Raw genomic sequence first — 25,797 nt, 5'->3', positions numbered from 1 at the left:
GCCAAAATCCAGCTGAAAAGCCTCTGATTTATAAGGCCAGTGCATAACAGAAGTTTTACATACCTATCAAATCACCACGGTGCAATTATTGTGAAGGTATTTAATGTCTACTCTCCTCTCTACCCAAAATTTCTTCACCTTGAAGATTAACTCCTCCTTTAAAAACAAAACAAGGCCAAGCCCACCTCTTTCTAGCAATTCAGTCAATGAAGAAATGAGTGACCAACTAGGAGGTTCTACACAGCCCGACCTTTTCGAGAAGAAAACCAAAAACCCAGTCGTGTTTACCTAGAGCAGACGAATCCCTCAAATTCACCCACATGACTCCTGCACGTAGAGCAGCCGCCCACGCCCCCAAAGGCAGCACTCACTGAAGCCTGTCTCAGAGAACGAGCCAGTCACGTACAAGTTATTTTTAAATAACCCTAATTACGAGATAGTTTTAATTGTGGGGAACAGCAAGAGACAACTAACGTTAGCTGTAAGTTTTAACAACTGAAAACATTTTTAATAAAGAAGAAAGAATTATACAATTATACAGTAAGGACTCCCCAAAATTCAGCTTTCTTCCATCCTAGATTTTATCGTTTTTATTAAACTTTTAAAAGATGTTTCTTTATAGATTGTTAAAATTGTCTTTTAAGGTACATTAAATAAATAGAAAAATTAGTCAATTCTTCTTCTTCAACTAAGACTTCTGACAGAATAAATCAAATCAATTTGTCTTTTCAAGACAGTTCTCTATAGAAGAAACAGCTCAGTTTTGCTAAAAACAGTATTTATCACTTTGGCATGGGATAAAAACCCAAACAACTGATCTGAATCATTCTGTTTTATCCAGTGATAAAATAGTTATGCCATATGAAGCTAAACATACAATCTGCACCCAGGGGTAACTTTTGTAGTTACAATTTTCCTTAATTCCCTCACTACACTTAAGAAAAACTGCCAGATAGAGATGGCTGCAGTACCTCAAAAGCAAATGCAAGACACTTCGTCCATCACCAAACTAGAATGTATCACCTGCATCCCTTGATTTAACTGACACCATGAACTTAAGATTCAGCTAGATGCAATGTCATTTTACATCTTAATCAACCTCCCTTACTCCCCCAAATATTTTTTTTTAAGGACTTGAAAATAACGACCCTTCTAATTCCAGTTTTGCTTGTTTGGAAAGTTATAGTTGTAATTAGTAGCTGCAATAAAGAAAAAGAAAAAAGGACAAAACAAGGGTTTGAAGTCTTGACCACCTGCATCCTAGTATCAACTGGTAATGCAAAACTCAGAGGTAGATGAAAAGGGGATGGATTGCATCTATTTAACAGCACAAAACCTTCCTGCACACACCTTTGTTGGCTCCTATGGAGGGAAAAAAAGTAAGCTTAAGACATTGACTAACAAGGAAAGACAGAAACAAAAGTGACATGTTCATATTTGCTTAGTTGTTTTAATAAAACTCTTTGAATTGCTCATTGTTAAAAGAAAACCTATGCCCACATTTAACAAGTGTCCATGACAATGCCGGATAACTTGAGATGACAGGCTGCTAGCCATAGCAACGCCTAGCAAGATCTCTGAGCTTTCTTTTTTGTTGTTGTTGATGGCAATGCTCTAAGGAATGAAAAAAATCCATCTCATTTTAGCCTCTTAGAGGCTCTCTTAAGCCCTCTGCCTCTCACGTACTTGCTGGAAACAGTAAAGCAGCTTCTAAATCATGCCAACCAGTAAATGGGAGAAGAAATCCTACACTGTCCACTAGGCAAAAACTGAAATCAAATTCCTGTGAATACTTCACAGGACATTATTTCTTTATTAACAGTATTCATCAGTCGGAATTTAGTTGTACTACTACATCTCTGGATGCTATGGCAGTGATTAATTACACGAGGAATGTTAGCTAACGCTCTGCTATTTACTACTTTCAGAATATACAAGATAAACCAGAAACCTACTAACATCTGCCTTACTAAAACAACATCTGAAAGACATTAGGTATTTTTGGCTTCGCCATTATCCAGTTTTACATGTCTAGATACTGAGCACGAACTTCAACTCGGACAAAGTTCAAGCAATCTAAGCTAATACTTCTTCTCTTGTCTGACTAGCGTTTACTTTACATTTCTTAGGACTTACCTGAAATATTTCACAATTAAATCTTCTTTTTAAAGTGCAGAAATCTTGTGTATGCATATATGCACACACACACATATACAAAGCAATATACTGATATCTATCTATATAAATATGAAATCTACCTGACAAACTACCTGTAGCTGGTAAAAATCCTGTGTGTGAATCTACTGCCTATCTGTTCACACTAAACAGATGTCCAGGGTACAACTCACCTGCTATTTAAAGCACCTCTTGTGGGTCAGCTCATGTCACCCTGAAGAATGATTTGTGTCTCCAATCTGCTACAAATCACTTTAAAGACTGATGGCTGTCACACAGCCAGCGGGGAGCCCATTCGTGATAGCTGAAGCAATTACTGCCCCCAGGTGTTGAATCGACTCTGTTTGGCAGGATCACCCCCTCTCCTCCCCAAACCTGACTTTGAGGGATGACTGCGTGCTGCACCCTAAGGACACCAACAAGGAGGCAAACACATTAATGTAAAACTGATTTCGGTGGATTTATGTAAACGTGGGAGCAAAAATCTGAAGCAGCTGAAGCACAGGAATGGATTTCATCATGCTGACCCTGCAACAGGAACACTGTTTTCCCTGCAAAAGCAATAAAAGGAGCTGGGGAGGAGGTTACACACAGCTGTTTGTCCACTGATTGCAAGTCTGTCCTGTAGCCAGTGGGCATTCAAAATTTGCGGGCTAGCTAAATGATACCAGTAATTTTACTGAATTCCCCATCAACCTGTAAAATAATATGGGATTTTTAATGAAATGTTCACTCAAACTGTGGCGTGCAAACTGAGGACAATCATATCTTAATGTCTACATCATAAAACACCTTCAATTTTGATTTATAATAAAATGAAATTTAGTTTGTTTGAAAATCTAACAGTATTTCCAAACGTTTCCCTTTTGCAGGAAATTAATGCAAGTGGGGAAAGGCAAATGGACCTTACTATATATACACAACTGGTTTACCGTAGAAATAAACATAAGTTTTCATCAGAGAGGAGTTACAACTGTTAACATACCACACAGAGCTCAGTAAAACAGTTTTCCTGCCCTGTGAAAAATGTCACTATTTCAAAATGTTTCCTGTTTCATATCAGGAAGAACTTAAGCCCTCTCAAGGCTTTTCATGAAAAACAGGAGAGGAAGAGACCATAAAGCAACTGACTTCAGAACGACGCTTCTCACATCAGTGTCTACACCACTTACCTATTCAGGCTACCTACTACTGTAGGGCATGGCTCTCAAAGGTCTTCCACATTTTCTGGAATTCTAAAACCTCTTAATAAACTTAAAACTTATTTCTCCAAAGCCTCAACTTTATTTTTAAGGAGCCAAACTACCACCTCGAAATGTTGCTATCAGCTTCTGTGATGTAGTAAATAATACTTAGTAAGACTAGTATCAATTTTGTGCGACTCAAAGACTAAACAGCCTTAAGAGGTGTAGAGTAAAGATAAATACAACACTTATGAAATATTTTCCTGGGTGTTCACTAAACACCTTTAAAGATACCTCAAAGTTTTTCCACTTGTATTAAATACAGGGTTTCCAGTGAGAAGTAGAGGCTGTTGCAAAACATCTTTCCAAACTATATATAAAACCCTCTGTAACCAAGTGTCAGGCTGTACAGAAAATGTTTACTTGATAAACAGAGGCCTGCACAATTACAGAGGTAATAAACAACTCGCAGACAAAACAGGCTGCTTCTGTACAAGGAAGGGATTTTTATACCACAGTAAAAATTAACCCTACTTGGCTAGTAGGAGCGACTGTAAACAAAAACCAATAGCACACTGCACACATTCAATAAATCATGTTTAGTTCCCTATAAACCACTAAATCTGCTTTAACAAGCCTGACTGTTGGGCTTGACAGACACCAGGGTACTGCAGCCGATGCATGCTCCAGCCCAGGGCTACAGGTGCCTGAAAGGTGCATACTGGAAAATCCTACACAAATTTGGGGTCACCTATGGTACCAGGCAACTGAGCCAAGAGCAAGAGACTAACCCCAAAACTGCTCCACCATACCCATTTTTCAACAGGCTAGTATGAGAAGACCACGAAAAACCCTAATTTGTTCATTTTCTTCCATGAAAAACCCTAATTTGTGTACTTTCTAAGTGCTCGCGTCAAGCATTCAGAACCCTGAAGTTTCTTGTGAGTGACTAACGAAAGGCTTGAGAGCTGTTGTTTCAGCTTGTGGATTTCACCCCGGTGTGTACAGCAAGTAAGGCTCAGCGAAGCCAGTTGGGTAGGAAACAGGACTCTAGAAAAATGTTCTACACTAATGAGACATATTCCTAAGTGAACACTTCACACCTCAGTGTGCTTGTTCTCACTTAAGAATGTTTTCTTTATGAAGACAATGCTTATAGGCTAACCTGAAGAATGAGGTATTTTTAGGAACCACTAGACGGGTTTTGTCTGTGTCTACTGCTGCCTTAAAGGAGTCTGACAACTTATTAATGATTAGCTAATTTAGTTGACACATTTACTAAGCGTGGAAAAGGTCCTTCAATAATTCAAATACACTCTTTTTCTCCACACCAAGAAAACCCACACTGATTTGTAAAACTTCATGAAACCATTTAAATATATAGAAGACACACAATAGTGCCTTAGGATCCACAGTAAGAGTATCCTGCAATCCCAAAATACCAAGTCTGCCATGGTACTTATGTTTACAAGCTTCCCCTTCTTTATTTACTCATTAACATCAGAGAGAGTGTAAGGGAAAGGGAAGGAAATTGAAAAAGATGAAAAGAAACGGCGATGAAAGAAAAGAAAGAATCAGTATTTCCACTCAAAGTCACACTAGATTAGTAATACCCAGAAAACAGGAAAAGGTAAGTACTGGTCACACAGTACAAAAGTTAAAATCGTTCAAGAAAGAAAATACACTTTTACACAAACTTAAAAAAATTTAAGCTGAACCACTTTAAACATTGAAAATGCTTGGTCATGAATACACCGGCATGGTCTGGGACCAAGACATTACATTAGCCACGGTACAGAAGTACATACAAAACCCATCCACCAAACATAAGGGTAAAGATAGTTCAAAGAAAGGCAGAAATTAAAAAAGAAGCCAAGATTCAGCTTTGATAAACTTCAGGAGTTCATGGTTTTTCCTTAAGAAAAAAATCTGTCAATCAACCTTTAGATGATACAAAGCTGACTAAACTTTCCTCTAGTGATTCCTTAGAAATGGGAATAAGATGTTGTGATGAATCCCTGGTTAAAACATACTGCTCTTGCACTTTGACAAGTTTGTGACTTCTTCAGAGAAGTGTTAGCTTGCAGTTTTGAAGCACACTGCTCTCAGTTTTGTACTGGCTCAGTTTCCAGAAAAAGAAAGGGGAACTATTGTGGGAAATAAACCAAGAGCAACAATGCCAGTTATAAGCAAGTCAGGTAATACACGGACTTACCTTTACAACTGCCTACAGAAACACAGGCCTTGCTAATACCAGCAAAGCAAATGAATTCTCAAAGTAATCTGCTATTAAAAATCAAGCCTGTATAACTTCTATCCACAAACATCTCTGTATCTCGCATCTATTCCTCTCCAACACTTCTAACAGAACACAGTAACTTATGATCATATTACAGTATCAAGTAGTTTCCTAGACCCTAGGCAACATAATCACACACCTTGAAGAAAGACATTCAGCGTACTTTTTTCTATAAACAAAATTAATACAGACAAAGCACTGAAGTCCATGCAACAGCAATTCTAACGCTGTTTGCTTATTTAGATGAAATAGAGACCAGCTTCACAGAACTCCAGTAAATGTGAGAGTAGTCAGCATAAATTAAAAAGAGACAATGCAAGACCCTGGAATAACACAGATAGCTCTATTACTGCTTAATACAGAGGTGGGAGCACTGCACTGGGGAGTCAAGAGACTTTCCTTGTGCACATAACCAAGGATACTGTTTTTTAACCTCGTTTCTTTCATACACTCAAGTTACAACTCAAACTCTACCAAGAAATTACAGATGATTTACTGCTTTTTTGCTTCTTTAGCAAACCCACAACTTGGATTTTGTCACAGTAATGCACTTGCCAGTCAGCGCAGCAGAGTATTAGAAAATAAAACAAAGACATTTCAGATGGAAATGCTCAAGTCTGCTTTTGGAAGCAGAGAGAAATGTGGAGAGAAGGACTCAGAACTTCCTTCCAAAAACAAAATTCTGAAATTGAAATAACCTAACGTATGAAGTACAACTACTATTAATCACAGGTTACTTGTAAAGACTACCTATCAGATAAGCATGTAATGGGCGGAAATCTCGTTGCTGTACAGAAGTGACATGATTAACTACTTGTTTTTAAAGCTTCTCTTTAAAGATACAAACAACCTTGCTGAATTAACATGACTAGAAGATTACTGTAAAGTTTCTGCTAACGTGATTTACAGGGCCTATGAAGTAAAAATTAGAGTACTGTTTTTTTCCTTTCTTTTAACCAATTACGTTCAGCTGAAGATAAAACCCAATGTAGCTTTTCATTCCAAGTTACTCTTTGCTGAGCAGTGTGCTTATGCTGACTTCCATGCAATTTAGGCTTCCATCTGAAGCAATTCAGTTGTTACGGAGACTGCTCACAGTTCTTAAAGTTAATAGTGACAGCGTTTGCCTTTTTTAATCTGCAGGCACTGTGAGGTAACAGAAAAATGTGAACTGCTAGAAGCTGGACCCCTCTGCCAGGGCTGGAATGTTTGAACATACTGTATTCCTTCACCCAAATGGCACGGGAACATGGGAGAGCCTCCCTTCGGTTTTGGCTCACACTAAGGCCAAAATAAACAGCTACTCTTGACCAGTGTCTACACAGGTAAGATATCTGTGCCCAAGTCCCACGGTCAGGCTCCTGTGGGAACTCCTAGAGCCCAGCAAGCAGCCTGACCTTGTTGCTTTAACAGACATGTCACACGCAGACCTGGAAGGGACACAAGGACCAGTGACAGAAGTGGAAGAGTCCCCGTTTTACAGGTGTCCTTCTGGAGGAACATAACCAGCTGTTTACCAGTCACTAGAGAGTGGTGAACTCCCTGAAAAAATGAATGAATTTCTTGTAACCTGCCCTATAAAGAAGGTCAGAGAGATCGTTGAAGTCATCCTGAGGAGGCTACAAATTCCAGAAAAATAAATCTCAACTGTGACGCTCATCGACACTTATCTTAAGATATTTCTGTGATGTTTTAAGCACTCCAATACCACCACTGCAACACCGCACAAGGGCATCAACACCGACGCCCAGGCAGATTTCCAAGGCCCCAGCACCACCTCTGCCATAAAGCCTTGCCCCAGCCCGACCCCTTCCCCGCGGCTGAAGGAAGGAGCAGCGCCAACAAAGAGCGGGGCCCACCCGGGTCACCAGTGGCTCCCCCGGGCACCCACGACCTGCTCGCCCCCCGCTCCCTGCGGACGGCCCCAAATTGTCCCTGCAGACCGCCCCAGCCCGAAGCAAGCCCCCCCTCCCCCCCGTGGCTACCACCCCCCAGAGCACCAAGCCCCGCGGCCGGGCGCACCCCCTTCACCTGGCAGCATTACCGGCGCTGCCCACCGAGGCCGAAGGCGACGTGCCCTCCTCCTCCTCCTCCTCCTCCTCCTCCTCCTCCTCCGTGCCGGGGAGGAGCAGGAAGCGAGCGGGAGCTGCTCCGGGCCGCCGCCGCCCCCCGCTCCCCGCCACACCCCCTGGGCAGCGGGGGACGAGGGGGGCGCCGGGCTGCCAGCGGGAACCCCCCCCGTCCTTCTTCTTCCTCCTCCTCCTCCTCCTCCTCCTCCTCCTCCTCCTCCTCCTCCTCCTCCCCCCCCACGGTTACCTTCCCGGTACTTCTTGCGCAGCCTGCGGTGGACGCTCTTCACCACCCCGGACAGCTTCTCTTGCTCCAGCTTGCGCTCCTGCTCCGGGGGCTGCGGCAGCGGCGGGGGGACGGCGGCGGCGGCGGCCCCGCCGGGCCGGGGCCGGGGCCGGGGCTGGGGCCGGGGCCGGGGCGCGGCCTCCATGGTGGTCCCGCTGCTCCGCGGCGCGCAGCCCGGCCGACTGAGGGCTGAGCCGGCAGATCGCCGCCCGCCCCGCATGCGCCGCCCCGCCCCGGCCCGCTCGGCACGCCGGGGATTGGAGTCCTCGGGGGGCTCCACAGCCTCCTCCTCGGCCGGGCGGGCTGGGCGTGTCGGGACCTGTCGCGACATGTCATCATGTATCGTGACGTATCGTGACGTCACGTCGCCGCCAAGGCGCCTTCCTACTCCGAAGATGCTGTCAAAACACATCCTGGCTTGTATCAGGAATCGTGTAGCCAGCAGGACCAGGGAGGTGATCGTCCCCCTGTACTCAGCTCTGGTGAGGCCGCACCTCGAGTGCTGTGTTCAGCTTTGGGCCCCTCACTACAAGAAGGACATCGAGGCCCTGGAGCGTGTCCAGAGAAGGGCTACGAAGCTGGTGAAGGGCCTGGAACACAAGTCCTGTGAGGAGCGGCTGAGGGAACTGGGGTTGTTTGGTCTGGAGAAGAGGAGGCTCAGGGGAGACCTCATTGCTCTCTACAACTGCCTGAAAGGAAGCTGTGGGGAGCTGGGGGTCGGCCTCTTCTCACAGATAACTAGTGATAGGACTAGAGGGAATGGCCTCAAGTTGCACCAGGGGACGTTTAGATTGGAAATTAGGAGACATTTCTTCTCAGAAAGAGCAGTCAGGCATTGGAACGGGTTGCCCAGGGAGGTGGTGGAGTCACCGTCCCTGGGGTTGTTCAAGGAAGGGTTGGACATGGTGCTTAGGGACATGGTTTAGTGGGTGACATTGGTAGTAGGGTGATGGTTGGACCAGATGATTTTGGAGGTCTTTTCCAACCTTTATGACTCTATGATAAATGGATGCCAGCAGGGCAGTGTCCACTGGAAGCATGCAGCCCTACAAAGCCTTTATTCTACCTTCCTGGGGCTGCTTGTCCCGCTTCCATGCTGAGTGTGGTTTCCAGCATTTTGGGGATGGAAAGGCATCACCAGGGCAGGACAGAACCTGCCAGCAGCAGAGCCGATGGAGCTGGGTTCTTGGGGTTTTTGTCTCCTGCTGAAGAGCTGGGGACGCAGTGTCAGGACACTGTTATTCCCCTCCTGCCGCACCTCCAGGCCTGGCCAAAGGGCCACCCCCAAGCAGGGTCAGTGCCAGCGGGGCAATGGCTGAGCATTGGCCTGTGACTCTGCCCAAGCACTGCACAAAACCCAAAGCACCTTGATTCTCTCCTCTAAGCGCAGTTGGAAACAGTAGAGGCAAAACCACTCCTCCCAGGATCGTAGCAGGGACATCTGCAGTAAAGCTGTTTCCTTGTTTGACTTGGCTAGAAGCAGCTAATTGTGATCTCTGAGGATGTTCATAAACGCTAAGAAGGTAATTGCGGCTGCAGTTAAACCAGTGACAAATCACACGGACTTGGGCAGGGTCGATATTTCATCCTAATGAGAATTCGGTGACATGTGCCACTTTGTCCAGTGGGGCGGGTAACAGGTTCTTATCAGCAGTCTGTCAATCCTGCCAAAAAGATTATTTCATAGCTAACCACGGAGCATGGCATCAGTCTGCCTTTCTGATAAAGTTCTTTTTAAAGCTGCAATTATCAAGACAAAACAGAAAAGTCCAAACAAAAGCCTGCCATTATTATTGACTGTAAAAACATCCCTTTTTAACTTTACTCTTAGCTATGCAGTCAAATACCGCATTGCACACATCTTGCAAGTGGGTTGCAGATTGCGAGCAAAGGTCCAGCTTTTTCAGTATTGTTATTTTTCAGTCAGTGCTTAAAAGAACTGCAGTCTAGTTCAGATCTTCCATCACTAGATTTACATGCCAGTGGGTATTTTATTGTCAAAATGTTTCAGATTTTTTTTATTTTTTACTTAAAATACAAGAGCATTATGTAAGGAGAATTTTAATTTTTTTTCGTAAGAAAGTAAAGAGAAGCCTGGTGATGTGTGTTTCATTAAATTTTCAAACTGCAAAGAAAATGAGCACAGGTTAATTAGAAAAATATATTAATTTCACTTTACCTTGGAAGGCATCCGGAAATCTGCTTCCCATATAGGTGATTACATTTCATATTCACATAACTGATCCAGGAAGCTAAATTTGAATTATAAAGAAGGCTTAGTGCTGGGACTCTATTTTAGCTTTCTGAAATGCTTCTAGTTTTATATGCAGGTCCACACAAGAACAATTAAGACAGTTTAAATAGAGGAGAATAAATTGATAGCTACTGGGAACTTCTTGCAAGAGGGGCAGCCTACACAGTGGTTAATGCTCCATCCACTTTTACGCTGTGTAGGATTTTTGGAAGCCCAGAATTAAGAGGAAAAGCATGAGCCAGTCTTCTGTGTGTGGCATGATACTAGGAGGCTACTGAGGGAGCTTCTTCAGGAGACTAGGAGTATTGGGGTGACAGAAAGGTGGGGGCATTTGGAGAATGCCTGACAGATACTGCTGTGGCATCAACCCCGCTGTCCCCAGCCCTGAGTCTCTGGATGTAGCAGCGTAGGATACACGGTCAAAACATAAGTGTATATGTGATCCGGAAATCTGCAGAACTGGAAAACTGGAGAAAAAATTGCAGAGTTCTTATTTGAAATATACTCTCTCTGAACAATAATTTAAAGTTACTATTTGAATAATGTTATTGTTGTTTGCCAGTTCTAAGGAATTCTTGCTATAACTAATGTCCTGGGTTGGGGCAGCCCCAGACAGGAGCACAGACTGGGAGAAGAACTCACTGAGAGCAGCCCTGCTGAGAAGGACTTGGGGATTCTGGTGGATGAAAAGCTCAACATGAGCCAGCAGCACGTGCCTGTACCCCAGAAGGCCAACTGCAGCCTGGGCTGCATCAACGGAGGGGTGGCCAGCAGGGGAGGGATGGGATTGTGCCCCTCTGCTCTGCCCTTGTGAGGCCCCACCTGGAGTGCTGCGTCCAGGTCTGGGGACCCCAGCACAAGAAGGTTGTGGGGCTGTTAGAGTGAGTCTAGAGGAGGGCCACAAAGATGGTCAGAGGCTGGAGAACCTCTCCTATGAAGAAAGTCTGAAACAGCTGAGGCTGTTCAGCCTGGAGAAGAGAAAGCTCCGGGGAGACCTCATTGCGGCCTTTCAGTACTGAAAGGTAGCTTAGAAAAAAGATGGAGAGTGACTTTTTGCTCATTTAGATAATGACAGGACAAGGGAGAATGGTCTTAAACTAAAAGAGGGTAGATTTAGACTAGACATCAGGAGAAAATTCATCATTCAGAGGGTGGTGAGGCGCTGGAACAGGTTGCCCAGAGAGGCTGTGGATGACCCATGCCTGGAACTGTTCAAGACCAGGTTAGATGAGGTAGCCTAATCTAGTGGGTGGCGTCCCTGCCTATGGCAGGGGGCTTGGAGTTAGATGATCTTTAAGGTCCCTTCCAACCTGAGCCATTCCATGATTCTAATAAAGTGGGTTCAATTGATCACAATTAATATGCAAATTTACATTTACAAATAATATTTTTATTTTAATACTGTAACTTTACACTGTACAGTTTTAAAATCTGACTCTCCCTTTTTATTAAAGTTAATGATGGTGTTGCTTTCTATTGTCAATGTATAAATTAATTTCTGTGTTTCAGAAATGTGTTAACAGCCAAAAAATCTACTTTAATGTACTTCAATGCACTGGCTACATTCATACCTAGGTGTACAAGCTATTTTTTTAAAAAAGGGAATAGAGAAGCGTAACATTTGTAACATATGGGTCTATTTTCTATATTAAAATAGACCACAATAAAATTACATTCTTCATTCCTAAAGAAGTAAATTAGAAATTTAGCTTCCGTAGGCAAGTAAAAGGGAATCGCTGGATTTCTTTCTTTCTTTTTTTTTTTCTGGAAAAAAAATGAAAAAAAAAAAGAAAGAAAAAATTAAATGAAATGAATGAAATGAAAGAAACAAAAAAAAAGAAAGAATACTAAAACAAGAGGCTTTATACTTTCAGGATACATAGATACCTACCTTGGTTTGGCAATGGAGACACTCTGTAAAGTCCCTACAGAATATGTGTTGAGAATTAGCTTCCAGCAATGGCATCTGAATGCACAGCTATCAAAAGAGGAACCTCCACGAGGTGCTGCATGGAGATACCTGAGGGTGATGGCAGCTGGTGATTAAAGGAGGACTGGTTCTAGCAGGCCTGGAGCTTATGGCCCACTGCTCTGGCGAGGCAGAGAAAAACACTTGTGCTGAATACATTTCTTGAACTCAGTCCAGGAAGAGTCAAGGAACAAACAGAGATGACTGCAAGTCTTGTAATTGTCTCTGAGGCATAACAGCAGTACTACTGATAAGGACATGTGCACTTACTCCAAAGGAATGCGACAATAAACTACTTGTGTCCTCATGGGGACAGGGGGGTTTCACCATCTGGAAAGAATCATTTTGAGCAGCTGGACTTGCTGTCTTGAATATAGAAAATGGCCAAAAGATCCTCTGTGCATTACTTCTTAAAACAAAACAACAAAAAAGCAGACTTAGGGCAGACTAAGACACCTTCTTTTGGCATTTCTGAAATATTTCAGCACCTATCACTTTTCATGAATAGCTTTAGAAACAAAAGTCTAGATTCACAGACTGGGAGGAGAAATTACCCCTCTCTACCCAGTGCTCAGGTGGCTGGGATATTGACTGAGGATGTGGGAGAACCAGTTCACATCCCTGCTCTGCCTGAAGGGTTCTGAACCTACATCTTCACTAGGGGATGATACAAGGTGGAAGAGCTCTTCCTTCCTTCCTGAGGGAAGGGTGGCAGCAGTCTGTATTTTCAGTCTTTCTCCCCAGGAAAACCATGGAAGAAAAGTAACATAAAAACTTTCTGAAAAGAGCAAATCCGCAGTGCTCTTCTTCCATCTCAATTTCAGTGGCATTTTTGACAATCAAGCCTTCTCAGCCTGTTCATCCCTACTATCTTCTAGTTGCTAGTTGTATGAAAAGGAACAAAAAAAAAAAAAGAAAAGAAATGACATATCATCAAAGAGAAGTAACCTTTCTAGATAACACTCTTTCTCCAGTGTGATGACATCATCATAAGAGTCTCTAATGCAATGTAATCTGCAAAAATATTACCAAAAGCATGTAATGATTTTAATGGAATATTGAGATGCTGCGGTAATTTAAAAGGAATAAAAGGTTCCTTTGTTGATGGGGAACTGTTTTTGCTATGTGTACCCAAAGGGAAGACAAAGAGGCACCAATAGTATATTTGGTTTGCATTTAAGATTTTACTTATTAATTGTGGTGTCCTATAAGCCAGGAAAAGCAGGTAATTTGATTTAAAAAGTGGAAGTCACAGCTCTGTATTTGCACTGAGGCAATTATTAAGAGCTAGTCCATTACTACATTTCTCCAGACTACACACTTTGGCAATTTAGTAATTAGAATTACATAGTAATTAAAACTGCTACCCCATAACAATAATTTTTGAACTATAGATCTGTGACTCCATTCCTGGAGACTGACACCTCTAAAAGTAAGTTTACATCAGCAGTTCCATTACTTAGCCCCCTGTGCTTTTTTAGTGGCAAACATAGGTTTGGTAATGACTTCAGTTCGGATCTGATGTCCCAGTATTTACTGAAATAAAATTTTGCTTCTGGAAAACTGAGGGTTCTTCTATTGAAGGACCAATTAAAGTTGCTCCTCAAGTAGCTGGAGACACCCAGCTTAGAGAAGAAGGCTGAAAAATCCATCACATCTGCGGTCTCGTTATGGAGTCTAAATATGTAGTCTCAAGGCCACTAGAATTAGATAGTGATAGGAGATTTTTATTTAGATTTTATTTATTGAAATCACATCTTTTGCTTGTTAGCCTGTGTTGTAATAAGGCAGGAATAATTTTAATAGTAGCCATCATTTCTGATAATCAGTGCATTCACTGCTATTCTGGTCGGCAGATACCAAGCGTGTCTATCCATGGAAGGTAGCTGTTTCTTTGGACACAGGAAGGAAGAAGTTGCGAATGCTTTAATCGCTTCGGTCTGACACTTGTTTAATAATACAGTGGGAATTAAATTCTGTGGAACTACTCAATTGCTTACTGAAAATGCAGCAAAGTACTTTATACCTCACTTATTTTCAGTTTTATGTATAATGTAGAAAGGAAAACGATCCTTTAATATTGAAGATAGACTACGCATTTTTCAAATGAAAGCTGTGCTTTATTGTACAACTTCTTCACAACATGAGCATTGCAAACATAGGTAATACTCTGTTAAAGATCATTAAATATAAACATAACTTATTGAAAAGGAATTCCAAATTCCTTTGAAAATCTGTGTTGTTGTTGTTTTTCATCGATTTTAGTCTAAGCACATTCTCCTATTATTTGGAAAGTATAAATTATTAAATGAAGACAGTCAATACAACGATTGTTTTAACAAAGACTACTAGCTACTCTTTCTAGACTGAGTTTCTTCCTAGCTGATTTCTTGCTGCCATGAAAGATTAACTCATAAAATCACTTTGATTTAGCAAGAGATGTCAAAACATCCAGCAGGTCTAACTGGTTTTCTTCCGATGTCAGTCAAAATAGTATGTGGTTTTAGCACTGATTCATGTTTCTGTCAGTTGCTCTGCATAAACTTGCTGAGTAATCAATTCAAACACAGCGACTTTACGAAAAGTCGGAGCTAGCAGGAAAGCTTTTATGTTTGATTATTGCTGTATCTAGGGAACCTGATAGCATTAAGTTCAATTCCTGGCATACAAATCCAAATCTTCCCGTATGGGTCAGGTATGTACAGCTCCAGTTCAGTTCAATAGCAGTGTAGCTGTATGTTGGGTCATTCTCAACTTGGGAAATCCTGCACTATCCCTGTAATCTTGTACTGCAGGTATGATAGCCTGACTCATAAACCAAGATGACCTCACCGTCTGATGGGAGTTGCAGGTGCTAAAAAGCACCCTGAGAAAGACTAAGCTGTGTGTGAATTTTTGCGACAGGAAAAAAAAAATCTATGAGGAAAAATCTGTTTCTGCGATGCTGTGGATAGATCCGGGTATGCTGCGTCATTTCACTTTTCTCTTTCTTTTTCTTCCTAACTCCTGAGGGGGTGTGTGAGAAGATATTTTGGGTATCATTAGATATGACCTATAAAGGAAATATATTTCTAGTATGCGTAAACTATTCTTATCTATCCCAAAGATGGCCCAACTCCTTTTCATCTCTTCTGTCTCTTGAATACCGTCACATGGTTTATCTGGGCCCTTATTGAAGTTCAAGTCAAGTTTTCAGAAGGTTTTCAGAACAAGTTTTCAGAACAACAACAAATTCTATTCATAGACCATCAAACAGAACTGTATCTTCAGGATGGAATATTGCAGGCAGTATAAAGTACTTCGGGAAGAGCAATGAATGCTAAAGCTCCTACCCTGTACAGCTTGTACATAGTTCATGTTTTAGGGTAGGGTAAGTCTGGCCTCAGTGACACTAATGTCTGAGGTACTGTCAATAAAATCTAAAGGGTTAGTACTTTCTTCATTGAAAAGGATCGGGACTTAGGAACCTAAAGAACAATGGTAGGACAAATGAAACCACAAATAATAATGCTGTTTCAGAAATGTTGGCAGTAAGTACGCAAAGACTCACAACAGTTTTCCCATATAAGCACCACAACGAAAGATTAGTTAGAAGTATGATTTCTCACTTCTTCTCCAGAACATCTAATAAATGAACTGTGACACAAATACCATGAAGTAAGCATTCTCCACACTAGGTTGTTGTTGTTGGTGGTTTTTTTTTGTAATTTTATCTCCTATTGTTATGGATTAAGAATGATCTGATAGCAGCTGCCCTGAGGTATGAACAAGACGACAGTCCGCAAAAAAGAGAGCAGTTCTAGAATGCTTATTTAAAGATATGTAGAGTTGTGATGAAATTAAATAACTGTTTCAATTTGCTGAGCATGCACTGATAAAGTATTATATTCAAAAACTAAGAAACTGGACAGGAAGGTGCTATAGCAGTTAATGGAAAGCATACATTTCATATCGATGTTCACATTTTAGTTAAGGAAGTATTTCAGACTTCTTGCTAATAAACATTTCTGTAACCTCTCTCTACATGTAAGGGTGTTCTTTGACATTAACCACCTTGTTAACTCCTGGAAAAACTTTATATTTATATTATTATATATATATATATATATATATAAAATATATATAATGTATATATAATATATAATATATAAATATATATATAATGTATATATATTTATATATGTTATTTATATTATATTATATTTATTTATAATATAAATTCCATTGTTGAGTGCTGTAATTATCATTGGAATTTCCAGTGTTGTTAAAAGGACAAATTCTCACACATTGAAAACACTTCAAAAATAATTTAAACTGTCTGTTTGAACTATGTATAAATCATTACATTAAAGACAGGTTAAAAGTAGGATTTTTAAATAGCAAGGAAGTATATATGTATCTTTCAAAGCTCCTTCTTTCCCTTCCCACTGGACTTTTCATGTAGTTGGGACCACAGCAGCACCTATTACTTATTAGTATCACATGAGACCAGGGGTTGTGATGCCGAGCTTTGCTCTGTAAATGGTGGGAATTAGGGACTTTTTCCTGCAGACTCCTGGATGAGATGCCTCACAGTCTCCTCACAGAGTGTCATCTGTCTTGCATTTTCCGCTGCCGCATGGAGACTTGCTTTTCTCTCTTGCTTTCCCTCCTCCAACAGGTCCCAGGTGGCATATAACCTCCCACAGTCTTCTCACGAGCCCTCCTGACAGCACCACTGTGGCAGCCCTCCGTCCTCCTTATACTCTCATCTTCCTGCAAGTCCCCAGTCTTCTGTAACCCACTCCCATCTTATTTTACTGCTACATGGGATTTCTACAACACCCATCATTTGTCACTGGGCACAACATTAGTCTCGCCAAAAGCAGTGGTGGGTACCTGTGCTGAAGCACAGCCTCGCAGCCATGCAGAGAAACACGGTGGTGAATCTGCTGTGAACCCACGTGCCCAAAATGGAAGATGGCAGCCATTCTGTTGAAAGAGAAAACACGTCAGGTAGGCTGAGGAAAGGCTGCCATCTGCCTCACGATAAGGCTGAGACTGCTGCAGTCAGAAGAGCTGACTGCTCAACAAGTGAATGGCTCGTCTATCTGGGGAGGATGGAGTAACGTGGAAATGCAGGCCGAGAGAGACTTGGAGGAGGCACATGCTTCACACACTTAAAGTCATGGTAGCCACCACATGGTATAAACCTTTGGAGTCTGAGACATAGAGTGGTGTTGTGACTTCTCTGAGGGCAGCTTCCAAACGTTTCAGAGCATGACCGTAATCTTGCAAACATCATCACAGGATGGGGAGAAAGCAATTCCAAGGCACATGGTGGTCTACAACTTCATCTGGCTTTGATAGAATCTCAGTTATATGATTCAAACAGTAATTACAACTGCAAAATATTTTTCGGCTCTTATGGATGCCATGTCTTTTTCATTAATTAAAAAAAAAGGGGGGGGGGTGTGGACAGGGAGAGCTAACCGAAAATTCTTGATTTCTTCAAAGTAATGGTTGTCAAGTAGAACCTATGCACTTACAGAAAATATATTTATGACTTTCAACAGCTAAATTTTGCTAGAGAACAGGTTTTAAAGTGCTCATATTTGCTGTTTTGATTTATTCCTTGAAACGTATTCCATAGAAATCTTTGTCAGACAAGTTTTCAAACTGGTACAGATAGTCTTTATAAATGTTGATGGCTTCATTAGAGAAAGTTGATACAACAAATGTTTGTATAATAAAAATATATATTTGGACTACTAACCTTTCTGTACCAAGAAAAAGACATAATTTTGGAAGCCATAATGACAACATGCTACAAGATGGGGAAGATTATTTGACAGCACACTGTAATGTAAGGAGGGTGTAAGAACCAGGGACAGAACTTCTACTTGCTGGAATGTAAAAGGTGGATTTTGCTGAATGGCTCCTGTAAATCCAAATGAAATGGCTGCCAGCTCCTGGATCACATGCTTAGTAGGTATGTAATTTCACATTATAAAGTTTAATATTTGCCTCTTGTGGAGTGTGACGAGATCAGCAAAATGCAGTATGAGCCTTATTTCAGGACTTGACGGGTACTTGAAGCATCTATGTCCTTGATTTTTCAGGAGAATGGTCTCCTGAAGGCTTTTCCACATAAATAGGAACAGCCTTTTCTTAGAAGACATGGAAATAGTTTTGAAGCATCAAAAAAGGTAATTGTGGCCAATTTTCTTACATCACTCATGACCTTTCAAGCTCTGAAATTCATAAAGGTGAATTTTATCCATCATTACTTAAAGGTCCATGAACCAGAAATAAAATCATGACCAAAATGCACTTTTAAAATAATTTTGAAGTCTTCTTTTCTTTTCTTTTCTTTTTTCTCCTCTCCTCTCCTCTCTTTTTTCTTGTTCTGAACAATACTAAAACTTGTCTGAAAAGGTAGGAAGAAATCTTCAGTTTTAAAGTATTTCAGGTTTTACATCCCTTCGGTAAAAGGTTGCCTCCATTCTTTTGCCCTTCAAGCTGAAGTCAAAAGACCGATAGAAAAATAGAAAGATCTAGCTGACCTTATAATTGCTGGAAGGTTGTCTGTGTGCGTATCTATTTTTACATGATTCACTTTTACAAAAGAAGTTGCCTGTAAACCTACCTGGATAAGACAAACAGAATTTCATCAGTCCATGAAGGCTTATTTATAAGAGAAGTGGCCCAAATGAAACAATGTGGAATAAATACTTTGACTTTGTTGGCAGTGTGGATACTGGTTATATTTAAATATGTTTAGCAAGCACTGAGAATTTCATCTTGTTCCCACTCCAGCATAAGGCATCCTATGGCTGCTTCTTGACAAATTCTTTTTCAGGCTACCCAGAAATCTCATTTATTGACATTGCTTAAGATATCTGGGAATTACCTGGGATTCTCATGTGTTCATGTCTTCTACATGATGGTTTTCCGTAACTTTAGCCTGTAATTTGTGGTAGACCAGCAGTTGCTGCCATAGCTGAACTAGCCTTACAATGGGGATAGAAACCTCTGAACAAGGGGCACATGTCCAGCTGTGAACAGACACGTGTAGCCACCCCAGCTTAATATGCCAGAGCCCAAAGAGAAGAATAAACATCCACAAAGAGAAAGAAGACAAATGGCTATTGTACTTTAAATTCACACCTGGCTTATTTTGCAACGGCTTCTTCATATAGATGGACATGAATGGGACCCTCTCTAATTTTCTTTTGCTGGAGAAAGGAACCTTTTGCTCCTGGGGGTAGAATGGGTCTGTCTCCTTTAGCAGTTAAGAGCACTACATTAATGTTTCTGTGATGTGAATCTCCCTTGCCTGTGACTCTTCTGTGCTCAATGTTCTTTAAGTTACATCACTTAAGGCCTTTGGAGGACAGGAACTGGATTTCTTCCTGAAGAAGTTTAACTGGAAATTGCACACCGGTGATTTTTCTAACACACCCCAAAGGTAATTGGAACATGTAATCTTTGGGCTGTTGAGAAAGAATACAGAAGTTGATCCTGTTATTATTTTGAATTGTATTCCAGCATCATTTCCTCTTTTATCCTGAACAAGAGAAATACTAACACAAAGGTGAGCTTTTAAAGCTCTCCATTGCTGAGACTTCTATAGAGGGGCTAGGGTTTATTTTTTTTGCAATCTGAGAAACTTGAGGTTTTTGAAACTGTAAAGAGAAAGACGTTCCAAAATACTTATGTCATTAGTATGGTGTAAAGGACTTCTAAAAGAGCTACCTAAATCTCGGTGAGTCATTTTTAAAGGGAATTTATTTTTAAATAAATTACCCTTTACATTCTCTCCACTCTAGGGTATATGCTTAGCAACTGTAATACTTGCTCTTCTGATATTTCAACTTACCATGCCATCTGTAAATGTCAGAAGACTCCTCTTCCTATAGAACCTGGCACCAAAATTAAGGCAACAAGCAAATGGATGTAGTCTGATGTCTTCTTGAGCTATTGTGGATTACTGAATTCACATGTGCTTGCTGGGATGTCTGTCATAAGCAGCTATCACTTCTGACAGCAAATGCTTACAAGTCTAAATGTGAATCTCTTCAACTTAGTGGCAAGGCTTGGGTCAATAAGCTTAGTAAGTGGTTCGAGTTCACTATTACTCTGCATATACTCTTTTTACAATAGTTTTACAAACACTCAGTTGGGTCCAAACCAGTGTAATCTGTCTTTCCTCTAATACAAAGACAGTAGTGGCCATTAGATCACATGTTGGCACCTGCTGTGTAAACATGCAAATCTTGTTTGATAAATGGGCAAAAAAGCTGTGTAGTTTTGGAACTGGCTGTAATTCTAGCTGTAGGAATAGCAGTCAGTATGATCAGAAGAATTATTTTCTCACATTAGTCCTTCCCTGTTTCTTGTGTGATTTTATAATTTCACATAAGTAGAAGTCTGACGTATATTTCTTTCTAAACATACACTTACTGAATCCTTAAATAACGAGACCAGGACAGATTGAAACCAGAAGAGATTTGTAAACTGAATAACGCTGAAAATAAAGCACCAATTTTTCAATCTTATTAATTGGCACAATACACCATCTTTTGTCATTAATGGAATTGTTTTCAATGTGGTCATATCTGCTATATGAACAATTCCCAAAGCTCAAAATGTGCATTACAACCAATGTGCAAGACCCCACATTCAGGATCATATAGTGGTGACAATGATGTATGGGAGGTATTCAACATTACTGTGGCCCCTACCTGGCTCCATCATCTCTTATACTGGCACAGCAAATAGGGCTTGCCTAGCTATGTCTAGCATGTAGGTTATCAGCATGGAATGGTAGCACTGTGCTGTAAATTAATAAAATTTGGACACCAATGCAAGGAAATATGAGACAAAGACCCATTAAGTGAATGTCACACACAATCTAGAAAATCTGACAGGTCTGTGAATAAACTGAGGATCACAGCTACAGCTGGATTAGGGCAGACTGGGCTCTAGGTAGACTATAGCCCTAGGTCAAGTGCAATTACCCTCTTCAGAACAGTCCTTTGGGATTATTTCTGGAGAAAAATCAATTCATTAATTTTACCTGGTTCAGAATTTAAAAAATTTCTTAACAAAGAGCAAGACTGTGTTTTAAATGATATATTCTTGGAGAACATAAGACATTGGTATAATGCATCACCCCATGCCAAAGGTAAACTGGCTCATAGCAACTCTTCCTTAACCTAGTCCTGATCAGAATATTGCTTTTAAGGAAGGAGATTTCTTTAACACTATTCAAGTGGGAATTGAGTCCAGCTACATCACTTATTCTTTTTTTTTTTTTTTTTTTAACTCAAGCGAATTGAGACATCTTCTTTCTGTCGAGACACACACTTGTAGTCACTTGTGCACAGTTTACATGCTAAGGAAAAAAATGACCCTTTGCATCATACAGGGTGTTCTGCTCTCTCAGAGGATCATTTATTGAAATCCTCAAGTTCCTCTTGCCAGATGGTTTTAATGTAGAGAAGAAACAAAGACACTTGTCTTTCAGCCACTCTGGCACAGGGTAGCCTCTACTGCAGTGCCACAGAGATCCTGTAATTCCCACGAGACCCTGCAAAATGTTGAGACAGATCTTACCATTTTTGAATAGTCGAGAAAAATGCTACAGCCTGCTGAGAGACCCTTAAGGCAGAGTAAGGTAATGAAGAACTGGACTGTAAGTCAGTTTTTTGTTCTTCACAGAATCACAGAATGGTTGAGGTTGGAAGAGACCTCCGGAGGCCATCTGGTTCAACACCCGTGCTCAGTCAGGACCACCTAGAGCCACTTGTCCATGAAAATGTCCAGTTGTGTTTTGAATATTTCCACAGATGGAGACTCCACAGCTTCTCTTGGCAATCTGTTCCATTGCTCAGTCATCAGCACAGTAAAAAATACAAAAAAAAAAAAAGTATTTCTTGATGTTCAGATGGAACCTCCTGTGTTTCAGTTTGTGCCCATTGCCTCTTGTTCTGTCACTGGGCACCACTATAAAGAGCATAGCTCCATCCTCTTTGCACCCTCCCTTCAAGTATTTATATACATTGATGAGATCCCTCTGAGCTTCCTCTTTTCCAGGCTAAAAAGTCCCAGCTTTCTCAGCCTTTCCTCCCAGGAGAGGTGCTCCTGTACCTTCATCATCTTTGTGGCCCTTCACTGGACTCTCTCTAGTATGCCTGTGTCTGTCTTGTACTGGGGGGCCCAGAACTGGGCCCAGCACTACAGATGTGATTTCTCCAGTGACAAGAAGTGGTTGAGTCACCATCTCTGGAGGTCTTTAAAAGACGTTTAGATGTAGAGCTTCGTGATATGGTTTAGTGGAGGACTTAGGTTGGACTTAGGTCAGAGATCTTGGTGATCTTGGAGGTCTCTTCCAACCTAGATGATTCTGTGATTCTGTGAAGTAGAGGGGAAGAATCACTTCCCTTGACCTGTGGGCAACACTTTGCCAGATGCAGCCAAGAATGCTGTTAACCTTTGGGACAAGGGTGCATTGCAGGCTCGTGCTCAACACGGTGTCCACCAGGACCCTAGGTCCTTTTCTGCCAAGCTGTTACTGTATGGTTCCTGGCTCCCAGTTCAAAATTTTAACTGCAAAATAATACTTCCTAAATGAAGGCTGCATACCTTGATGTGGTAACTTTAGCCAAATATTGATTTTTTTTTTAATTGACAAGTTTTGTTATACATGATGGTACATGATCTAATAAATCACAGAAGAAAAGCAAAAATTAAAACTTACACTAAATATGTCTTCTTGGATTTCACCAGATTGATTTTAAGTCTATAGGCTAAGTAAAGATAATATCTATGAGACTGCTGTTTCACAAACATTGCTTGATTTATAATACTGAAACTGAATTGTAGTAGTTGCAAATTTCCGGCAAGCAAAAAGTGTAGATTTCTTGCAGGAGCCAACTACTAGTAAATGGGTAGTGACAAAGTAAATGCAGCACTTAGAGACAGAAAACATAACAGAGAAATGTAACATTGCTTTAAAGCTCACAATGTGTTTAAAATAAGAAGAGGTACTAGAAGCCTGGTCTGTTTTCAGAAAAAGAGAGTACTGTAAACTGATTTTTAATATCCTCTAAGAATTTAAGAAATAGAAACTGAGAGGAGGAAAGGGGAACGTTCCCCCAAGAGGGGAAATGTTAGGAATACTTTTCACTCCAAGCAGCCAGTTAAACGATCAATTAGACAACATAGCAAGGGCAAACAGATCAATGGTTCTATCTTCCAGTGAAAACAAATGTGTTTACTTACCATCATTTGCATCTTTGTTTAGGATAAGCACAACATCCTTTCATATTGGTCAAAACCCAAAGTCTTGTTGATGTTGCCTCTTCTTTCCCCTAAACAATTACTTTTGTATTCACCTTTTTTCTCCTTACCTGACTTTTCGTAGAGACGATGTCAGAAAGGAGTCAAAGGTTGACACCATACAGCTCTCCTCAGAACATTTTACAGTAGGAGATTCACTCACAGAACTCATTCTCCTTCACCCTGAAGTCACAGATTCAAATCTATTCTAATTGAAATTAAATATAATTAATTTCTTGTGACTGCTCTTCAGTAGCTTCTTATGTGGTGGGGACAGTTTCTGATGGACCAGTGCCTGTGTCGCAGCAGCTCAGTCACTGACAGCATCTGCAGGTTTTTTTAGGAGTGGAAGGAGCCACCACATCCGCTAGGACTAATCCACCACAGTCACAGGAAATCCTGTGATACACCTGTACTTCAGGAGGTTCTGCAAATCATCTCACTTCATGTGCAACAGTAAAAGTTTGCTACATGTAAAATAAAACTGAACTAGGCGTGAAGTAGAAGGTCAGGAAGCATAAGATCAGTCTTCTTACGAAGGACGATTTCAGCATGGAATAGAAGTATCTCTTGCATTATCAAAGTACTTAATTCTCTGAAATAAAGGAGGAAGACCTCAGGAAAAGGGAATTGCACTGCCACTCGCTGAACCACTTCCAGAATGTGGTCAAAAAGGATCCATTCTCAGGGTACGAACCTGGAAGCTTCCACCAACCCTACATTTAATATTAAGTCACCTGGTTCTTTTTCTGGTGAATTCCGCAGGAAACTCTCAGTCATAAAGCCTGTGCAATGTAGAGATCTTTTTAGCCTTGAGCTGTGCAAAGCAGGATTGAGCTGTTCAAAGTAGGCATAAAATGCTCTCATTCTGCCTGGTGTACAAGTAGGCAGTAACACGCTGTATTCATAAGTCAAGAAAAAACAGGTATGTTGCTCCCAAGCTTGAGAAATCGTGGGAATGCTTCTTAAATTATACTTCTTGTGAAACAGAACTTGTTTCAAAAACAGTAGCTGGTGTGATTGGTAATGATGATGATATACCCTACAATACTTTAACCCCCCTCAGAATCTTATTGGGCCATTAGTTTACCCCAGGGAAGAAAACCAGCTGGAGCCACAGCTGCACTGGCAGCAGATGTCACATCCATAATGCTCATTGCCTTTAGGTGTAAGACCTATGAAAAAAAGTATATTCACATGGAGAAGCAAGACAGTAGTATAGGGCTGTCTGAGCTACAGAAACTAGCTTTTGCTCTCTATAGCTGAAGGCCATATTAAATGCAACTCAACTTCCTGGGCCTAATAAAAGTAATGGTAACTTTAGCACAAATAAAAGTAATGGTAACTTTAGCACAAAACCATTGGTTCTGCATAACACAAATGAAAGTTTCAAAAAAAATAATAATTAAAAAATCTTAATTTTCAAGATTCCATCTTCCTATTAGTTTGGAAGAGCATAAACAGCATTCTTTGGGTATTTGAAAATTGTGAAAATACATTGTGAAAATACATGCCACTCCAAGTGAAAAATGCTGTCAGTCAGTGCCTCAGTGCTGGCATGCAGTTGCAATATATAGTCATTGGACAAAAATAAGCTTATTGCAAAATCATCCTAAATTCCATGTTCTACTCCTCACATAAAAAAAAAAAAGAAAAGAAAAAAAGAAAAAAAAAGCCTTTGTTTAATCTTTAGTTCTGGTTTGCGAGTTAGAAGTCACAAAGAAATCTACATTTTTTTTGTGTGTGGAACTTACCTGTCAGAGAAGTGCAAGAACACATATCATAAATTTTCTTGCTGCAAATATGTGGGTGTAAAGGTTAATGGCATGCAGCAGCACTCTGAGTTCTGGGAAGAAAGGTCTGAGACTCAGCTCTCTGCAATTCAGAGCAGCTGTGGGGTGTGAGCGCTGGCATTCCCTCAACCTGCTTTCACGTCTCAGAGTTTTTAGCTGCTTTGCAAACTCACAGTTTCAGTGATCGCTGTCCTCAGCTGTCCTTAGCTTTATGTCTTATTGACAAAGCGGCTAGGAAGAAGCCAGGCTCCCTGTTTCTGTCCGCAGCCGTATGGCCCAGGTCAGGGCTCAGAAGGCAAATCGGCTCGGCACTGACAGGAGCAGTGTGCAGAGAGTTCATCACTCGCTGTGAGTCACCCGCCCAAGCTGCCAGAGAGAAAAAGATCTTTTGTATTTTCTGCCTGCTCCTGGCTCTTGTTACTGTTGGGAGACAGGAAAAACAA

General features: G+C 41.0%; 1 protein-coding gene across 1 annotated transcript in view; it reads right to left on the bottom strand.

The window, feature by feature from the left end:
* Positions 1-8,425, bottom strand: part of BMT2 (base methyltransferase of 25S rRNA 2 homolog) — a 35,517-nt gene extending 27,092 nt beyond the window's left edge. Inside the window, exons 1-2 of the mRNA XM_050708222.1 lie at positions 8,213-8,425; positions 7,975-8,122 (exon numbers count right to left, since the gene is read on the bottom strand). Coding sequence (XP_050564179.1) covers positions 7,975-8,122; positions 8,213-8,425 — 361 coding nt within the window. The remainder of the gene's footprint in view (positions 1-7,974; positions 8,123-8,212) is intronic.
* Positions 8,426-25,797: the final 17,372 nt, after the last annotated feature.

The sequence above is a fragment of the Cygnus atratus genome, chromosome 1 (assembly GCF_013377495.2).
Source record: "Cygnus atratus isolate AKBS03 ecotype Queensland, Australia chromosome 1, CAtr_DNAZoo_HiC_assembly, whole genome shotgun sequence".
NCBI lineage: Eukaryota > Metazoa > Chordata > Aves > Anseriformes > Anatidae > Cygnus > Cygnus atratus.
The sequence above is the reverse complement of the archived record's forward strand: the minus strand, read 5'-3'. Positions and strand labels throughout refer to the sequence as shown.